The sequence below is a fragment of the Dryobates pubescens genome, chromosome 27 (assembly GCF_014839835.1).
Source record: "Dryobates pubescens isolate bDryPub1 chromosome 27, bDryPub1.pri, whole genome shotgun sequence".
Classification (NCBI taxonomy): Eukaryota; Metazoa; Chordata; class Aves; order Piciformes; family Picidae; genus Dryobates; species Dryobates pubescens.
Window position 1 is genome coordinate 6,953,140 of NC_071638.1, and position 20,244 is coordinate 6,973,383.

The 20,244-nt window shown below is 42.0% G+C and overlaps 1 protein-coding gene across 1 annotated transcript; it reads left to right on the top strand.

The window, feature by feature from the left end:
* The first annotated feature begins 2,576 nt into the window (after positions 1–2,576).
* ASB15 (ankyrin repeat and SOCS box containing 15) lies at positions 2,577–10,507 on the top strand. The gene is made up of 9 exons (XM_009896156.2): positions 2,577–2,689; positions 4,146–4,198; positions 4,293–4,424; positions 4,816–4,974; positions 5,413–5,658; positions 6,217–6,388; positions 6,633–7,203; positions 8,131–8,284; positions 10,279–10,507. Exons 1-9 carry the CDS (start codon positions 2,577–2,579, stop codon positions 10,449–10,451), a joined length of 1,773 nt encoding a protein of 590 aa, XP_009894458.2. The 3' UTR covers positions 10,452–10,507.
* Positions 10,508–20,244: the final 9,737 nt, after the last annotated feature.

Genomic DNA, 20,244 nt, shown 5'->3' on the forward strand with positions numbered 1-20,244 from the left:
GCATTGGTTAGGCCACACCTTGAGTACTGTGTCCAGTTCTGGGCCCCTCAGTTTAGGAAGGACATCGAGACACTTGAACGTGTCCAGAGAAGGGCAACAAGGCTGGGGAGAGGCCTTGAGCACAGCCCTGTGAGGAGAGGCTGAGGGAGCTGGGATTGTTTAGCCTGGAGAAGAGAAGGATCAGAGGCGACCTCATTGCCCTCTACAACTACCTGAAAGGTGGTTGTAGACAGGAGGGGGTTGGTCTCTTCTCCCAGGCAACCAGCACCAGAACAAGGGGACACAGTCTCAAGCTGTGCCAGGGGAGGTTTAGACTCGAGGTGAGGAAAAAGTTCTTCACTGAGCGAGTCATTCGTCATTGGAATGTGCTGCCCAGGGAGGTGGTGGAGTCACCATCCCTGGAGGTGTTCAAGAGGAGATTGGACGTGGCACTTGGTGCCATGGTCTAGTTGTGAGGTCTGTTGGAACAGGTTGGACTTGATGATCCTTGGGGTCTCTTCCAACCTTAGTTACTGTGATACTGTGATACTGTGATACTGTAAATATACTGATGATCATTAAAGGTGACAATTAATGGCACGTGAGCATTGCGATGTTTTGTTGTACAGCTACCTGCCTGTGAAGTCCAAAACTCTTGTATATTATTATATTAACATCAAATAGGCTTTGCATTTGGTATGATTTCTCTCCAATTCCTTATTTTTTATTTGAGAAAACATTTCTGTCCAGCTCCAGGAGAGGTGAGGACTGGTTACAGCTGAAAACATTTCATAAAGTCATAGAATGTGTTGGGTTGGAAAGGACCTTTAAAGGTCATCCAGTCCAACTTCCTTGCAGTAAGCAGGGACATCTTGCTTGCTCAGAGTCCCTTCCAACTTCACTTGGAATATTTCCAGGGATGGGACATCAGTCTGGGCAACCTGTTCCAGTGTTTCACCACCCCCATTGCAAAAGAACTCTTCCTTGTATCTAGTCTGAATCTGCTTGCTCTAAGGTGAAAAAACATTTCCGCTTGTCCTGTTGCTACAGGCCCTACTAACAGTCTGCCCCCATCTCTCTTTCAAGCTCCCCCTTTAAGCAGTAAAATTCTTCTGAATTCAGAACTGGAGGATGTGTCACCATCTAAATTCTAGTGGTCTGCTGGCTTTCACGTGATGAAAACCTGTGTCCAAGCAGCACTGGTTTGTGGATCCATCTTGTATTTGCTGCCATTGCCACCCTGGGGGAAGGAAGCAAGGAGAAATGCTTTTTCCCCATGTGAGAGAGTCAACTTAGTTCAGACCTTCTCTGAAACAATTTGATGTTTGTGTAAACCCTGAAAAAACACAGTGTGATCACCCTTGTGATCGTGCCTTTCATTTTGAATTACAGACCCTCTCTATACATAATTCTCAAGCAATTTGAGTGTTGGTGTTTTTTTTTTTCTACGATTGTGTTCATAAACTCCTTGTGAATGCCTGTGTGGGATAGGAATCATTCATGAGGTAAGAATTTTTACTGTTCATCTATTGAAATCATATGCTCTCTGACTCGGTTACAACCTTCTAAAGCAAAGTGTCTTTTTGTGGTTTACAAAAGTGTGCAGTGTTTGTCTGTATGACTAATGTAGTGTGTGAAAAATTAAAAAAGCTTTTCCTGATTGGCATGTCTTGTAAATGTTTCCAGGGTTGTTTCCCATTAACATTTTTAAACAGGAAATAAACTTGCCAGAACATTATTAAAGTAAAATAAATGTATGGCAGGGGGGTTGGAACTAGATGATCCTTGCGGTCACTTCCAACCCTGACTGATACTATGATACTTGATCTTAAAAATGCCTTAAGTGGGATATGATTTTTAGCAGTATATTTTTGTGTGAATTTCAAAATAGCACATCATTAGAATAGAACAGAATAGAATTAACCAGGTTGGAAGAGACCTTTGAGATCATTGAGTTCAACTATCATCCAACACTATCTAAACAACTAAACCATGGCACCAAGCACCCCATCAAGTCTCTTCCTAAACACCTCCAGTGATGGTGACTCCACCACCTCCCTGGGCAGCCCATTCCAATGGCCAATCATTCTTTCTATGAAGAACTTTTTCCTAACATCCAACCTAACCCTCCCCTGGTGCAGCTTGAGACTGTGTCCTCTTGTACTGGTGCTGGCTGCCCGGGTGAAGGGACCAACCCCCACCTGGCTATAACCTTCCTTCAGGTAGCTGTAGACAGCAATAAGGTCTCCCCTGAGCCTCTTCTTCTCCAGGCTAAGCAAGCCCAGCTCCCTCAGCCTCTCATCATTGGAGGTGTTCAGGAGGAGACTTGATGGGGTGCTTGGTGCCATGGTTTAGTTGATAGGTGGTTTGGATTGGTTGATAGGTTGGACGTGATGATCTTGAAGGTCTCTTCCAGCCTGGTCTATTCTATTCTATTCTATTCTATTCTATTCTATTCTATTCTATTCTATTCTATTCTATTCTATTCTATTCTATTCTATTCTATTCTATTCTATTCCTCATAGGGCTTGTGCTCCAAACCCCTCACCAGCTTTGTTGCCCTTCTCTGGATTATAGCTCACTACAAAAAAAAAAAGATGGATGAAAGAGAAGATTTAGTTGAAGATCTACTCACTGAGTATGCCATCCAGCTTAGCATTGAAGAGTCAAATGAGGCCAAACCACCAGTTTCTTCCAGCTGTAATGGCAGGTACTGTCATTCCAGTATGTGTTGGAGATGATACCATATTTTAACAGTGTTTTGAGACGTTGGTATTTAGTGCTTTATGTCATGCTTAAAACAGTCCTTAGTTTGGCTAGTAAGCCTCCCTCGGTGAAGCACTGTCTGAAGCAATGACTGTAAACAGTGAATAAAATAGAAATGTTGGAGTTTATTTATTTCTTTCTCAAACATTTCTAAAGCCTCAAACTTTAAAGACCATAAATTTAGATTTGTTAGTAGTCTGTTTGCTCTGTAATTGTAACAGTATCCCAGTCTTTCTATGTGCACTTAGATACGTGTGTACCAAAAAAGCCAGACAAGAATAACAATAAAATCCCATGGGAGTCTTCAGCAAGGGTTCATTATGTGACATTAAAGTTATATTTAGGGGTGGTTCCCATGATTAGGAAATGCAGGACTCAGCCCAGCTATATGGGGTGATAAGATACTTCCCTTAGCTTTTCAGGCCATTTACCTTCTTAAGAAAAGTGTATGTTGAAAAGATGCCTATTAAGAGAAAGCTAAATGTCACCTTAAAAGTTCTGTGGCAGTAGTGACATGAATATATTTTGTAGACTGCCCTGTCTGAAATGGAAAGAAATAGAAATTTAAGGGTTTTGGAGATTGATAGCCTTTCCTCATATCTTGTGGGATCTAATGAGAGTTTGAGTCTAATGGGGCTTCTCTTGTAGAACCAGAATCTCCCTTATCCGTGAAGGTTCTCAGCAGAGCCACTGGGTACTCTCGTTGGTTGCCTGTTGTGTTTCCTGTGTTTTGGTGTGGGTTTTTTTTTTTTATTAGATCTGCTCTATTTTTTTATATGCTTTTATCACCACAATATCTCAAGGAACTAGCAGGCATCAGTGTTTAAATTCCACCTCGTGGAAGTTTTATTGTTAAAAGCATTGCAACTCTTTTTCAGGGAAAACAGTACCTACTTAATTGGTAAGCCTACTTAACTGGTGAATATCAGCATTCTGATGCCATCATATTCTCATTCACTGTTTAAGGTTGCTGAATCTGAAGGGCTTATTTCTGTAATGTGGGCAAATACAGCTTTGTTTTGGTCAGTTTCAGAATACTTTACAAAATTAGGACTTTTATCAGGATAGCCTGCAGCAGGCATTGCACCTAGGTTGGACTCGATGATCTCGAAGGTCTCTTCCAGCCTGGTTAATTCTATTCTATTCTATTCTATTCTATTCTATTCTATTCTATTCTATTCTATTCTATTCTATTCTATTCTAATTGAAGAACTTGGGATACTCTGAAGATGTAAGTTAGGAGGTCACAAGGCTAATTAAGATTGTAGTTGATGTATTTAAAGGAAAGGTGGCTCCATTGAGAACCTAATGGAAAATATTGAATAAACAATGTAGTTAATCTACTTTTTGTCTATATTTTCCATTTTCTGCTCTCTCTCTTTTTTTTTTTTTTTTGATAGTTATGTGCCACCTAGTGAGGAAAATAGGAAAATTGTAACATCCATAAAGCAAGGTAAAACCCCTAAAATAAAACAGTCCCTTGGTAAAACAGCTTTCCATATATTATTTTCCCAACTGCATCTCATTTATCTGTTGGATTTTTTAAGGTCAAGTATTTGGGCTCCAAGAACTTGTGAAACAGAAATATGCTCTGGATGAAGCTGATGAGAGAGGGTGGTTTCCACTGCATGAGGCTGCAGCTCAGCCAATTCAGCAAATACTTGAAGTCATTTTAGATGGTAAGGTAAAAACATGCCACAAGATAACACAAGATAAGGGGAGCAGCAAAGGAACAGAAAAATGAGCAATCCACAACAGCAGACTAGAACTGTTTACTGAAAAAAAAAGTATGCTCAAGCCTTCCATGGCATGTCTTGCTTATGATGTTTAAATATTTAGGCAAATTTTCCTTTGGGGAAAGTTGCCTCACCATCAAAGAATTTGGATTGGCTTTAATGTTTTGTTGAGAAACCTACAGGGGAAAAGTTACTCTTCAGTGTGTTTGGCAGTACTGGTCAGGTTAATTAAAAGTAATTTTCATAAAGACTTAGCATTTCTTAGGATTTCTGGTACATGTGTATGCATTAACAGCTTTGTGCTTTAACTTTATCTTTTCTCACTTTCTTCTAGCATCTTATAAAACAATGTGGGAATACAAAACATGCGATGGAGAAACGCCGTTGACGCTGGCAGCAAAGGCTGGCTTTGTGGACAATGTACAAACCTTACTGGAAAAGGGTGTTTGGCCCAATACCAAAAACGACAAAGGAGAAACTCCACTTCTTATCGGTATTTGCCTCCTCTCCCTGTGATTAAGCAAAGTGAATGGGTGGCACTTCCCCTCAGCTAAGTACTCCTGCTGGCTGGTGTGGTTTAGATGCTGGTCATCTTTTTAAGTGAAACTAAATTCCCAGCACTTGGTGACTGTATGGCATTCAGTTCAGCACTTACTATGCTTTAGGTGATCACTTAGCTGATTTTAAAGATGCTCCCTATGCTTTAGGTGATCACTGAAATGCTCATAATAAAATGAGACCTATATCTTTCATTCAAAATACCTTCTCTGTGTCTTCAGGTGCTACCAACCTAATCCTATTTGACCATCTTAAGGTACAAGCAGGGTACAAGAATAAGCTGTTGCTTTAACTTGAGTGTGCCTTTTCATGACAGCATACCTGAAAATGTAATTGTATTGTTTTCTTCCTTTTAAAAATACCTTCCTTCAAGCTGTAAGAAACAGCTCTTTTGAAATGGTATCCACTCTGCTTAAACACAACTGTAGTATCCACCAGCCATGTGCAAAACGTTGGTCAGCAATGCACGAAGCGGCAAAACAGGGACGCAAAGATATTGTTGCCCTTCTTCTGAAGAATGGTGGAAATGTGAACCTGAAGGATGGATATGGAGTAACACCATTAGGTGTTGCCGCTGAATATGGTCACTGTGATGTGCTGGAGCACCTTATTCATAAGGGTATGTAGTCAGGTAAAAGGGAAATACACCTCTGTACTGGCATACATCTTGCCTAGTTACTGAGTGATCATGGAAAAGGTGAATGAGAAGGTTTTGTTTCTTGGAAGGAAAGGAAGCCTGTATGATTGTCCCTGTTAGACTGGAGTGATGCTCACACATTTCCTTAAAGCATGTGAAAAAGTGGCAGAGTTGGTACCAATCCATTACTGCTATACATGCTCTTCTTGCCCTTCTTTATTCCTCTTTACCCCTTCCTCCCTCTCCTCCCATCCCCCCTCCCACCCTCAAAATTACATTGTTTTTAATAATGTCATTAATAGTGTAATTATAATGCATACAGTTAAAGCAGACCCCACTCAGATGAGCATTTGAACTTGGATCTTTACAACTCTTGTTTTGCTTTTGAGATGTAAATTTGCCACTGGAAACATTTCTTGTTCTAGTAAAATTTTTACTTACATACACCTGAAGATGAAGAGGAAAGTACTTTGTGCTCATTTTTATGATGACCTGCAAGCCATTTTGGGTATAATAGTGACTTCTCTATCCTCCTTCAAGGTGGAGATGTCCAGGCCTTAGCAGATGATGGCGCATCAATACTATTTGAAGCAGCTGGAGGAGGTAATCCAGACTGCATAGCCCTTCTTTTGGAGTATGGAGGAAGTGGCAACGTGCCAAATAAGGCAGGACTGCTTCCCATACACAAAGCAGCTTATGAGGGGCATTACCTGTGAGTATGAGCTTGGACTTTACATTTTCTTTAAGATACAGTGTGGCATGAGGTCACAAAATATACTCTTTAGAACTAAGTGAAACAGTGAAATAAACACAAGGTCTTCTTTGACATTGTTCAACCCTGGTGTTTCTGTATTTGTGTAAAGTGTCTAGCTGGTAATGTAGCATATAGCTTGATGAGGGCTGTTTTCTTTATGCAGGGAAGCAACACCTAACTAGTTTTACTCACTGTTTTCTAGGGCCCTGAAGTATCTCATTGCGGTCACCTCCCAAACTGCAATTCAGAAAAGTGGGTTGAGCCCTGTTCATTCAGCAGCAGATGGTCAGAATTCACAGTGCTTAGAGCTGCTCATTGAAAATGGGTTTGATGTCAATACTCTGATGGCTGAACACATTTCAAATGGTTATGATGACGAAAGGAAAACCGCGCTGTATTTTGCTGTTTCTAACAATGACATACTTTGCACTGAAATACTGCTCAAAGCAGGGGCAAATCCAAACAAGGATCCTTTAAACTGTCTTCTCGTGGCAGTGAGGGCTGGCAACCATGAAATTGTAAGGCTGCTTCTCTCATACGGAGCAAATGTCAATTGCTATTTCATGTTGGTTAATGATACGCATTTTCCCAGTGCCATTCAGTATGCCTTGAATGATGAGGTGATGCTGAGGCTGTTGCTCAATCATGGATATCATGTGGACATGTGTTTTGACTGTATGCATCAAGATATCTTTGGAAATTCTTTTGTGTGGTCAACTCCAGAGGAAGATATTCTCCCCGGGTGGACTTCTTCCGTAATAAAGGATAATCCAGTAAATACCTAACTTTCCTTCCTTCTCTTCACTTTGCTCTTTCCATTACCCAGCTTTAAAGATTCCAGGTTACAGAGCAGAATTAAGATTAACATACTGGCAAAATCCTTTTTTTTAAAAACCCCTAAAAATAAACCAACCAATTTTCATCTTCCTCTTAGAGACAGAGAAAATTCTGTACGTAGAGTGGGTTTAGTTTGGGGTATGTATATTAGAGATTCAGAAAGGACGTTGGAAGAAATCATGCGTCAGGATTCAGGAATTTCTGTTCCTGTCCTAACCAATGGAGCACCTGTGCTTCCAGAAGGAGATCACTGTTGAACAAAACAATTGGAGTGGAGTGGGGTGGGGTGGAGTGGAGTGGAGTGGAGTGGAGTAGAGTGGAGTAGAGTAGAGTAGAGTAGAGTGGAGTGGAGTGGAGAGTGGAGTGGAGAGTGGAGTGGAGTGGAGTGGAGTGGAGTGGAGTGGAGTGGAGTGGAGTGGAGTGGAGTGGAGTGGAGTAGGGTAGGGTAGGGTAGGGTAGGGTAGGGTAGGGTAGAATAGAATAGAATAGAATAGAATAGAATAGACCAGACCAGGTTGGAAAAGACCTTGGAGATCATCAAGTCCAACCTATCATCCAACACTATCTAATCAACTAAACCATGGCACCAAGCGCCCCATCCAGTCTCTAAATGCCACAAGTTAGAGCAATGTTGTAATAATTATTGGCCTTCAGGCCTATCCAAACGAATTAAGGGATCACAAAAGTTAACCATGGAAGAAACTGACGTTTAAAGTAACCTACCTAGGCATTAGTTTATTAGTGTTAAAGATCATTGCTAATATTTTGTTTAAATTGTCTTATGTAATTGCTTTGAAATGTGTTATTTTGGCATTCCTCTGCATGTCTTTTGAAATTGTGACCTGATATGTTTTTCTTTTCAGTTCTGTGACTTTATTGCTGTTCCTTGGTTGAAACATTTAGCAGGAAAAGTGGTTCGTGTTTTTATAGATTACATGGATTACGTCCCTCTGTGCACAAAAATTAAGTTTGTCTTAGAAACACAGAAAGAATGGCCAGAGATACGTCAGATACTGGGTAAACATCTAACTTCCTTTTAATGATGTTAAGATTTATTAATGGAGGCTTTATTTGCTTATGTCAGATCACATTCATCATCATATTAACTAAGAACCAGGTTGCGTCTCTCATCCAGTCCTCAGATTAAGACATATATTTACCTGTTGCCGGTGGTCATAAATTAGTTAATTGGACTGGAATGTGTTCGACTGGAGTATGGCAAACAGGCATTGGTGAGAGTTAACCTCCTAAGGAGTATCACTGTTGTGTGGGAAGCCCTTTTAGTTAAGCAGGACCACTCATGTGCTGTTCAAACTCCTTGTTAACCCATGTGACATGAGTCATTGCACTGCCAGAGGGCACAACTTTTTAAATTGAAGAATATCATTCACACTTCCATCCTTCTTTTTGCTCTCTTGTTCCTTCAAATCTATTAATCATTGAAGGCTTATTATGAAAGCATGGTTTAGATCCCATTATGTTCCAGGTGGTGATGATGAGCGTACCATCACAATCTGTGTACCATCATTTCACAGTATCACCAAGGTTGGAAGAGACCTCAAAGATCATCAAGTCCAACCTGTCACCCAACACCTCATGACTAGACCATGGCACCCAGTGCCACGTCCATCCTCTTTTGAACACATCCAGGGCTTGTGACTCCACCACCTCCCTGGGTAGCCCATTCCAATGACGAATGACTCTCTTGGTGAAGAACTTTCTCCTCACCCCCAGCCTAAACTTCCCCTGGTGCAGCTTGAGATGGTGTCCTCTTGTTCTGGTGCTGGTTGCCTGGGAGAAGAGACCAACCCCCACCTTGCTACAACCACCCTTCAGGTAGTTGTAGAAAGCAATGAGGTCTCCCCTGAGCCTCCTCTTCTCCAGGCTAAACAACCCCAGCTCCCTCAGCCTCTCCTCACAGGGCTGTGCTCAAGGCCTCTCCCCAGCCTCATTGCCATTCTCTGGACACACTCAAGCGTCTCGATGTCCTTCTTAAACTGAGGGGCCCAGAACTGGATTTCCTAACTCTGATTTATATGATATAAATCCAGAGTTGCAATTTCTCATACTGTAATTGAATTATAGTTCTTATGTATGCTTCACATTAGGTGGTGATAGAGTTCACTCACCTTAACTTAAATCTGTTGGGGACCATATTAGAATGTTCTCTTTGCATGAACAAGTTTTATATACTTTTATATACATATATATATATATATATATACACTTTTATGTACTTGTATACTTTTCCTCATCATTTTCAGTACAACCTGATTCAACATCAGCCATTAAAGAGTAAAGCATTTATGATTAAAATTGGTACCCTGTGTTTAATTTTGCTTGGATACTTTACAACAGAATGCAGAGGAAATACTTTGTTTTTAGTGTTACAGGTGCATCAAAATAATTTGGTAGTCTTAACTACTGATATTTCAATTACCTTAAAGGCTTTTGTTACCTTCAGGAAGGATAAATTGAACTGTGTTCTGTGGTGTAAATTCTGATAAGAAGTATTTGTTTAGAAGACTCAGCAGGCCCAAGCCTGGTAAAGTCTGGTCCTGCTGCCTTATTGATACAGCAGAAATGGAAGGTGCTACAGCTGGTCTCAACATGTAGCTTTTAAGATGTGCACCTACGGAGAGGAGAGATCATTCATCAGTTACCATTGATTACACTAAATAAGGTCCTCCCTTAGGTGTTCAGATGGATGTTTTGGAGACAGAATGCAGTGTGTATATTTCCAAAAGTAAGACAAAAAAAGACAGGTGTCTGATGGAAGAGGTTTGATTAATGTCAGCAGCATGTATCAGCACAAATTTAAAGTGAAAAGAATGGTGTTTTATTTAGAAGGAGCAAAACAATAATGCCCCAAGGCTATAGATTTTGATATTAATTCTATCAGAGCAAATTTTGGGATTGTAAACTGGCTTTACAATGGCTTTGGGATTGTAAACTGTCATTAATAATGGCATTGATTTTTTCCACTGTGTTTCTCCTGCCACTACTTTCAGATAACCCTCGCCCATTGAAACATCTGTGCCGTCTGAAGATACGTAAACTCTTGGGGCTAAGGAGACTCCAGAAACTGTCATCCATGAAGAAGTTTCCACTTCCACCGGTTCTCAAGAACTATATCCTGTACAAAGAATATGATCTGTATGGAGAAGGGCTACGTTTGGAGTAGTTTTTTCAATAACTGCAGGCAGCCTGTAACCTGACTCTTTTCCTCACAATTTTTTACTAGCTATGGAGAGCTGCGTGGTGTTTTATATACGCACGGGTATATGTTTATCTGTTTCACATACATTCACAACATTCTGGCACTCAGTGTTAATAGCTCTTTTGTGGGAACAATTTTTGCTTAGACTCACAGTATGCGTTGGTGTCATGGTGTGATGCTTTAGCCCACACGCACCAGCAATAAAGCACAGCTAAACTCAGCTGGAGAAGCAAATGAATGCTTCATTTTACAAGCAATGATGAAATGCAATGAATATATACAAAATATACAGTATTTACAATATTATACATTAATTTACAGGAAAGAACACAAACACCGATCCTCCTGAGGAGGATCCCACCTCGGGTTTCCCCCCAAACCTCTTTCCCCCTCCTTCCCTTTCCCCTAGTAGTTAATTAGGCAAAAAAAGGAGACAGAGAGAGAAAAGGATATTAAGGGAAATTTGTTAGCTCAAAGCAGTTGTAAAGAAAGTTAGTTTCTCTTTTCAGTTTCATTCCAGGGTCAGTTGCATGCTCTCTGGCCAAGAAACAAAAAGTCAGTCAGACAGACTGAAGCTGGAATGAGTGAGAGAAAGAATGTTAGAGATATTTGCTATGGTACATCTCACATCTGACCAATGAAATTCATTTAGAATTAATCTTTGTTTTCCTTTTTACACCTAAACATTCAGCTAGAGAATTCTGCAGCTGTCTTTTTCTTAAAGGCATAGCCTAACCTGTCACAGTTGGGTTGGAAGGAACCTTCCAAGGTCATCTTATCCAACCCTGCTGCAGTGAGCAGGGACATCTTTAAGTAGATCAGGTTGCTTAGGGCCTCATCAAGAGAGATCTTGAATTTACCCAAGAATGGGGCCTCCACCACATCTCTGGGCAACCCATTCCAGTATTTCACTTCCCTCATTGTGAAGAACTTCCTCATAATGTCTAAGCTAAATCTGCCCTGCTCCATTTTAAAACTTCATGTGGTCCCATAGGTATACGTATGTTTAGGCTCCTCTGGTGGTCCTGAACCTGATCTTCCATTACAGTGGGAGAGACTCTTCTGATCCTCAAGTAGTGTTCTACAACTAATACATTCAAGGTCACGTCTCAACACATTGTACTGTCTAAATATAGGTTAAAATCAAAGTAAGGATATTAGAGTCTTACACTCCAAATGGGAATTCAGATTAATAAAGAATAAAAGAATTTTCCTGGTGGACTTTCCAAGAAACATGGTAAAGTTGCTGCTCTCAGTTTGTAGTATATCTGTAAAAGAAAATAAATGTCTAATTTAGTTTGGCAAAGAAAAATAAATCAGTAAATGCACATCTCCATTGTGTAATTGGGCTGAAATGTAAACCATTTTGTGCTTTGAAAACCACGGTCCAAAACTCTCCAAACACTTCAGAGATTATTTTTAGCTATTTTTTCCAAAGTGTTTACTCCCAGGTAGAACAGCTGTGTGTGCCATTGCTGTATGTTCTAATGCTTGGCAAAGTTTGAGGGAATTTAAGTAGGCTGTTTTAAAGAAAGACTAGATTTTGATGGACAAACCAACCAGGAAGTGGAGCAGTATATCCCTTTGGCTGAGAAGTGTTGCCATGCCGTAACTTTAATTATGCTTTGTACAGAAATTTGACAGATCACTTCTTGACTAAAAAACATCCTCAGTCCTACTGTGATACACTTGGCAGAAAAAAGAGATTACTTGTGAAAAATTTTTAGGTATTTGGCATCTTGGCCAGGCCTCTGACAGGAGGATGCACCAGGTGAGTGGAGACGCCAGACATGGCCTGAGCACGGGGTGCCCAGTGAACCCAGCACAGCTGTCTGCAGTCAAGGCTTCACTGACCAAAACATCCTGGACATATCAGGCTAAATGCATCTATGCTGCATAATTTATAAACTGATATTACTGTTTGGGAATTCCTAAACAACTACAGGCTTAATAAGTCTTTAATAGTGGCAATTTTAACAAATACAGTGTCCACAACACAAGAATCTGAGCAGTCACATATCTGATACGGTATACTGCAACCAGCAAAGGAAACATGATCAAACAGGGCTTTGGACAGAAGATTTTAAAACCCTTTCTGTGGCTAGAGCCAAATTCCTTTTGTAATTTTAGTTCACGGGCCAAGGTTTATATTTAGGACTTTATGCACACTTCAAGCAATAGTTACATTGCCTGTGGCATCAAAGCATTCATCTGTAGAGTGTTGCCCCAAGTGTTTAACATATCATGAACTAGTCCTTGGAATATTGTTAGGTAAGCTAAAAAGGCATAATGTGGTGTTTCTCTCTTAAACATCTTGGCCATATTTGTTGTTTGATACCCTGTTATAGGTGGCCTGATCCTATTTTAAAGCTTTTCTGTCCTCCAGCACTGAAGTTATTTATTTATTGAAGACTTTCGCCCAACCCTTTTGCAATGAAGAAAGTACAGCTTAATGGGAAAGCACCTTTAATGCTTTCAAAGTGTCAGCAAGCTGAGTGGAGGTGAGAGGGGTAAGACTGTTAGTTAGGAACAGATGTTAGTCAGTTAGAGGGTAGAAGGGCTCTGCAGAGGGACCTCGACCGACTGGACAGATGGGCAGAGTCCAATGGGATGGCATTTAACAAATCCAAGTGCCGGGTGCTGCACTTTGGCCACAGCAACCCCATGCAGAGCTACAGGCTGGGGTCAGAGTGGCTGGAGAGCTGCCAAACAGAGAGGGACCTGGGGGTGCTGCCTAAACATGAGCCAGCAGTGTGCCCAGGTGGCCAAGAAGGCCAATGGCATCCTGGCCTGCATTAGGAACAGTGTGGCCAGCAGGAGCAGGGAAGTCATTGTGCCCCTGTACTCTGCATTGGTTAGGCTGCACCTTGAGTCCTGTGTCCAGTTCTGGGCCCCTCAGTTTAAGAAGGACATCGAGACACTTGAATGTGTCCAGTGAAGGGCAACGAGGCTGGGGAGAGGCCTCGAGCACAAGCCCTACAAGGAGAGGCTGAGGGAGCTGGGGTTGTTTAGCCTGGAGAAGAGGAGGCTCAGGGGTCACCTCATTGCCCTCTACAACTACCTGATGGTAGTTGTAGCCATGAAGGGGTTGGTCTCTTCTCCCAGACAACCAGCACCAGAACAAGGGGACACAGTCTCAAGCTGCACGAGGGGAACTTTAGGCTGGAGGTGAGGAGAAAGTTCTTCACTGAGCGAGTCATTCGCCATTGGAATGCACTGCCCAGGGAGGTGGTGGAGTCACCATCCCTGGAGGTGTTCAAGAGGGGATTGGACATGGCACTTGGTGCCATGGTCTAGTCATGAGGTCTGTGGAGACAGGTTGGACTCGATGATCCTCGAGGTCTCTTTTAACCTTAGTTATACTGTGATACTGTGATACTGTAAATGGAGTAATAAGCAAGAAATATATGGAAAGGGAGCTGTTCACCTTATGCCATGCTTATGGCACAGCTAGGAATTGAACACGAGTCTTTTGACCCCCATTGAATAGCACTTTTATGAAGCTGAGTACTTATTGGTGGGAGAAGAATTGTTACTGGTCCAGGACTAGTGGTTGTGTGAAGAGTGGCGAAGGCAGCAGCCCCAGCTGAATGAAGAAATTGTAAGGGGAAAATTAATATATTTTATTAAGTTCTCCTGCTTGGACTATGATTGAACCCTTGCAATGCTGGGATTTAATTTTCTTTGCCATTTGGGTGTGACTCATGGGGTGTTCCACTGCAACCCAATACCATGGCATTCCCACCCTATGGGTGACATTGGCTAGAAGTAATTAAACTCCCTGGCATTGATTCAGGCATACTCTGGGGTAAGGACTCCTATCAGTTTGGGGACAATGTTTGAAAGCAGAGGTATGTTTGAAAGCAGAGGTATCATTTGGTCTCTGTTTCTCATAAAATCTGATACAAGCAGCTGCACCAGACTGATGAGCTCTTCAAGGAGCCAGACATTCAACAGTGGTTACATCAGACTTTGTAGTCCCAGCTGTGTTTGCATAACATACCTCTGAGTTCTGTAGGGGCGGTAATATTATGTGTACCATCCAGAAAACTTCCATCCACAGACTGCCACCTTGCCTTGGGAGCTGCTATGCCAGAAACTTATTCTGGATATCAAGGAGGGGACAGGTTTGCTGTTTTCACTGCAGCAGCTGGTGTTCTGGCTCATGCTCTTTGTGCCCATGCTGGCCTTTCTCAGATTGTTGCTGATACTATGGGAGTCCTGCACAGAAAAACACTGTCACAAAGCCATGGGCTCTTTTGTGTCTACCTTGGGTAGGGCAAAGGGGTTTTTTCCTGACCCTTACTTGGGACTGAAAAAAGCTTCTAAAACATCCAGCTGTATAACTGTGATTTACACAGAGAAAAGTGACATAATTCATGACCTCATGTAGAACAGGTCTTGTTTTTTTTTCCTTTTCTATCACTCCTTTTAATTTGCACCTAATCAACAGACTTCTGCCCTCACCTCATTGTCTTCTATGTAACCAGCTTTGCCTATCTGGTGTAGTCTGCCACACTTCTGGTCTACCTGCTGAATCAGTCCTTTTAAAGCCTTCTATCTAGTTTGTTTCTCTGTTTGTTTGTTTGTTTCAGGTGAGCCCTAGGACTGATAGACCTTTGCTCAGGAAAATGGAGAATAGCTTGTTCTCTCCCTGACCTTTCTACCAGAAATTGTTTAGGCTGCAGTAATTAAAACTGCCACCTTGCCACCCAAGGTGCCTATCCTTCAGAGGACTTTTTCCCACCCTACAGATGATGACCTTGATTCAAGAATACACCACCTGTTTCCAAATGCATGCAAGAGTCTTCAAAGAGATTCATCACAATTCTTTACCAGGACAAATGCTGGATAAATCAGAAAGAAATATATGGGTAAGTGCACCAAATTACTATATAAGGATATAAAGGTATATATTACAATGGGAAGCATTTTCTCTAAAGTGCTCCCTCAACTGTCACTCACACCAGCAAAGCAAGTACTTAGGTAGGAGAAATAGTCTCTGGGGAGCCTGTGTTTTGCGCTTCTCCTGAAAAGCTGTACAAAGATATTAGTAAATTGATAGTCATCATAAGATAGATAGAACAGTGTAGCTTTGGGGACAGGTATTTACATTTAATTTTCAAAATTCACATTTTCTTTAGAAATCTGTGTGTTTGGTGGTGGAGTCACCATCCCTGGAGGCGTGCAAGAGGAGACTGGACGTGGCACTTGGTGCCATGGTCTAGTTGTGAGGTGTGTGGAGACAGGTTGGGCTCGATGATCCTTGGGGTCTCTTCCAACCTTTGTTATACTGTGATACTATGTAAAACCCAGAAGCAAAGACCTGAACCTGTGAACATGAATACATTTTGCAAACGAGTTGTGGTGGTGGTGAAGATTCCACTGCCAGGAAATACTAATTATAAATATATAAAAATATACCATTTTTATTACATGCTTACATTGGCTGATGTAGCTTATTTTGTTATGCTTTTTCTTTTGGGGGAGGGGGCGGAATAAGGTAGATGAAGATGCCTAAAGAGTATCTCATTCAAACTGCACTTCCAAACCCCTCACTTTGTGCATGCAGCAGTTCCCCTGCTACTTTTCTTTGCAGTACAGTGGCCTCTACTTCCTGTCCAAACCTGTTGAGCAATGTTGCAATGTAATTCCAAACAGCTGCTGTGGTCACCCTATGGCTGTATATCAGTAGCGAATGAAAACGATTTCTATATATAGTTTGTAAATCTGTTGGCAATGTTTGTAAAGCACACTGAGATTCTTCCTGAGGGATAAGAGCAGCTATATGAAAGCAAGAGCATTAAGATCATCACTGTGTTAAAAGAATTTAGTTAGTCCTTTTGGTGCAGCAGAAACTGGCACCAAGGAAATGGTCGGTCTGCAAAGATGTGGAGAAGCACTTGCTTTGAGCAAAACCCTGGCAGGAATACTTTGTACGGGTTCATCTTGCACAGTTATTACCAAACATGACATTGTACTGACACAAGCAAATTAAAAGGTGTTGTCTGTCTAGGAAAGAAAGAAAATTGGGAATGGAAATTACGTCTATTTAATTAAATTTATTTGTCCCCCTCATCTTCCCTACTTCAGCCTGATTCAGGTTGGCAAAAGCAGCAATGAACTCTGAGTCTGCTGCACCCTTTTCACCCAGCTTCATGTGTCTCTGTGTAATCAAACAGACCTCCAGGATCCATGCATGAAAGACACTGGGTGCCTGTACAATGTGGGTAATCATTTTTCCTTGTTGTATTCAAAGGTTAAAGAATTTGGTAGTCCAGAAATGTTCTTCTTTGTACCCAGATTAATTCCCCACCCCACCCCACCCCAGTGTCTCCCTGCAGTCAGGCTGACCTCTTGATTCTCATTCCAAAATCCATTGTATGCTCTTCATATTGGCAGCACTATTAGAGCCCATTATGACCCTTCTGTCTTCTTCATAATCAAGGCAACCCAAACACCCTCACCATCACAAAACATTATGTTAGTGGTTGCTCCATGGCTTGCTGGTATACAGTGTTATATATATAGATTTCTGCTTATGTCCCCAGCAGGTATTTGGAGTCCTGTTTTCAGAACTAAACTGAGCAATAAGGCATCCCACATGAACATGTTTCTGAGTGAAAGCTGATCACTGTTTGTGGTGAGTCTGAGCTGTTAAGCTGGACCTGGAATCTGCCCTTCTGGTAGCCTGGGGTATGCCGCAGGGGCTCGGCAGGCAAAGTCCATCTTTGAATTAGGATGCTAAGTTTGATTTCCCAACAAAGACTGGGTTTGGATCAGGGTCAGCTTTAAGCTTACCCCACTTTTTGTTTCCCCAGTACAGATGAAGGGAAAGATCTTTTTCTCCTGTGTGGCTCCCTGTTTATGGCATCACTAGACAACAGAATCATCTGGCATAGGGGAAAGCAGCTTCAAATACCTTGGGTGCATTCTTTATCCCTTTTGCTCTGCTCATACCACTGTTAAATGTAGGTGATGACACATCCTTTTCAGGGACAGTACAGTGTCTGCAGTTTTCACAAGTTACACCAGCCTCCCTGGGGGAGAGTGCTACAGCTTGTCCCATCAGTCTGCCTCGCAGTCCTGTTTCAATGTCGCTTGCTGACCCGTTATCTCTCCAGGCTGATTTGAACTCTGCATTCAATCTGTGGCTGTATAAACAGCATAGAGAAATTAAGACAGACACATGTATACATATAAAACAGTTGATAGAGGGGAGAGGGGGAAAGCAGGCAGCAAGGAGTGTGGAGGCAGGACATGGGATGAACAGGGAGGGGAGGACAGGTCAGCAAACAGGCGCAGAGGTTGGTGCAGACAGTGGGGGGGCTGTGCAGGTAGAGCAGGCAAGGGGAGCCAACAAGGCCAGGGATGGAAAAGGCAGCACAGCAACAAAGAGGCAGGAGAGGAGAAAGGAAAGAGCTAAGGGGCTGGCAGCTGGGGGTCTGTGTGAGGTGGTAGCAGGAAAAGAAAGCTGGTTGAGGAATGAGGAGTGCAAAAGTGGTGGGGAGAAGCAGGAGCAAGCACCACAGGCAGAAGGGTATCAGGAGAGAGAGGGAAAGCCCAGACGTGCTGTGGTGCATTGTTTTTAATGTGCTCTATGGCAATTGGACTCGTTCCTGCAGTGTGGGACTGCAGCTCAGTACAAGCCAATGCATCTGTCTGACAGACTGTCCTCAGGAGTCGTGACTGAAATAGCTGCGGCCCTGGAGCCGGCTGTCTCCGGCGCCTCAGGACAAGGTTGTGCAGCCCTCTCTTTGCTTGCCTGTAGTTTTCCCTGCACTCACCCAAGGGCAAATAAAACTTAAACTGTGGGCTTTGCCCTGTTGGGGGGGGTGAGTACCACCCCTCAGATGTTGCTCAAGTAATTCCAGTCACTGGGCAAACATGCATGAATTGTGGAAACGTGTGGGAATCAAAACAGTTTCCTAGGCTGCTGCTTGAAATAGTTAATTGCTTGGAGAGAAAAATACAAACCCAACAAATCCAATAACAAACATTTAGAAGTATTTCTTCTTTTAAAACCAAGAAAAGATTGAATGTCTTTTCTGCAATCTATATGCTGAGTGGGCTCTGTCCCACCTGAAGCTGGGAACCTGGATACCAGGTTTCTGCAATGGCAGAGTGAATCATGCTCCTATAAAATGGGTGCTCTCCATTCTCATTTTCTCTTTGCCCAGGTCCTGAAGGGAGCAAAATCTTTTAATATTGAGTGATGAGTTTTCGAGGCCAGTACATGAAACAGTTTATTCTCTGCACACAGTATTTCAGCAAGGCATTAGGGAGGTGAGTTTGGGTTTTCTGTGAGGAGGTAGCAAAACACTTTGGCGAACTCTTCTCAAACTGCTGTCAACACAGCCAGTATTAACCTGGCCTCACCTAATACAATCATAGATTTTTTTTTGTTTGAAAAAGAACTCTAAGATCATCCAGTCCAACTGTCACCCTAAGACCACTGTGGCCATGAAACCATGTCCCGAAGAGCCATGTCCACAGGTTTATTGAACACCTCCAGGGGCAGTGACTCCACCACCTCTCTGGGCAGCCTATTCCAATGTCTTTCAGTAAGGAAATTTTTCCTAATATCCAATGTAAACCTCTTCACACTACTCTTCCCTGCTTCTGCAGTGGAAAGCAGTTCATGATGCTAGCACAAGGTCTCCTAAATTGTTTACAAAGCTGTCCTTGAGCACACAGCCTAGGATGTCTAACACAATACTCAGACTGCTAATATTTCCCTATTGTTTTTTCTAGAAATCCAAACACATATAATGCCTGAGAAATGAGACTATGAAACAGTAACAAAAAGTTTCAGGCAGGAATGCTACTAATAGGAAAACACAATTGCTTCTTCCTTTTTTAGAAGAGTTCCTGTCAGAAGTTGCGCAAATCAATTTAATCATAATTAAATAATTTGAGTGCTAACCTGTGATGTGGACTGTTGTGGTGAGCATCTTCAGCAGTGGTTGGTGCCCACAGGAGCTGAGCCCATACCAGCTGAAGTGCTGCATAGTGACAAATACCCACAAACAAAGAGTTCTAAACTCAAATCTAGTGGGTACTTTCAGTCTTAAAGTCTCTGTACCACTATTCTTCCCCCTCACAGAGGAGGAGGTCTTGAAAGTACTGCTGGACAAGTAAAGCCATTGGTAGTCAAGGGGCAAAATAAAATGCTGAAAGGCCATTTATTGAATGTACATGATCTCTCCTGTACGTTGAACAAGAGTAAAGGTCCTTGAGATTCATCACTCTAGGATCAAAGCAAATTATTTCAGAATTATGGAATTAAAGACCATACTAAGCTCATTAACAAGCAAGGAGAAATAACATCCACACATTTTCTGACCTGGGAGTTCTTAGCTTTACGTTTTTAACATCTTTTTTGTTGTGCTGCTTCTCTGGCTAACTCAGAATCACAGAATCACCAAGGTTGGAAGAGACCTCAAAGATCATCAAGTCCAACCTGTCACCACAGACTTCTTGAGTAAACCATGGCACCAAATGCCAGGTCCAATCCCCTCTTGAACACCTCCAGGGATGGTGACTCCACCCAATGATGACAATGTGAATCATTGTCCTAGACATACTGAAGAACTAGAATTGCTTGGAGTTCTGTCATACACATTTATTTAATGACAGTTGCAGCACTCACAATGCAAAGTTGAAAAAGTAAAGCACTTGCTATCTTCTGCCATTTTACAGGATTTGGCCTAAGCATCATTTCTGCAAGTGCAGCTGAAAGAGTGGACACAACCCA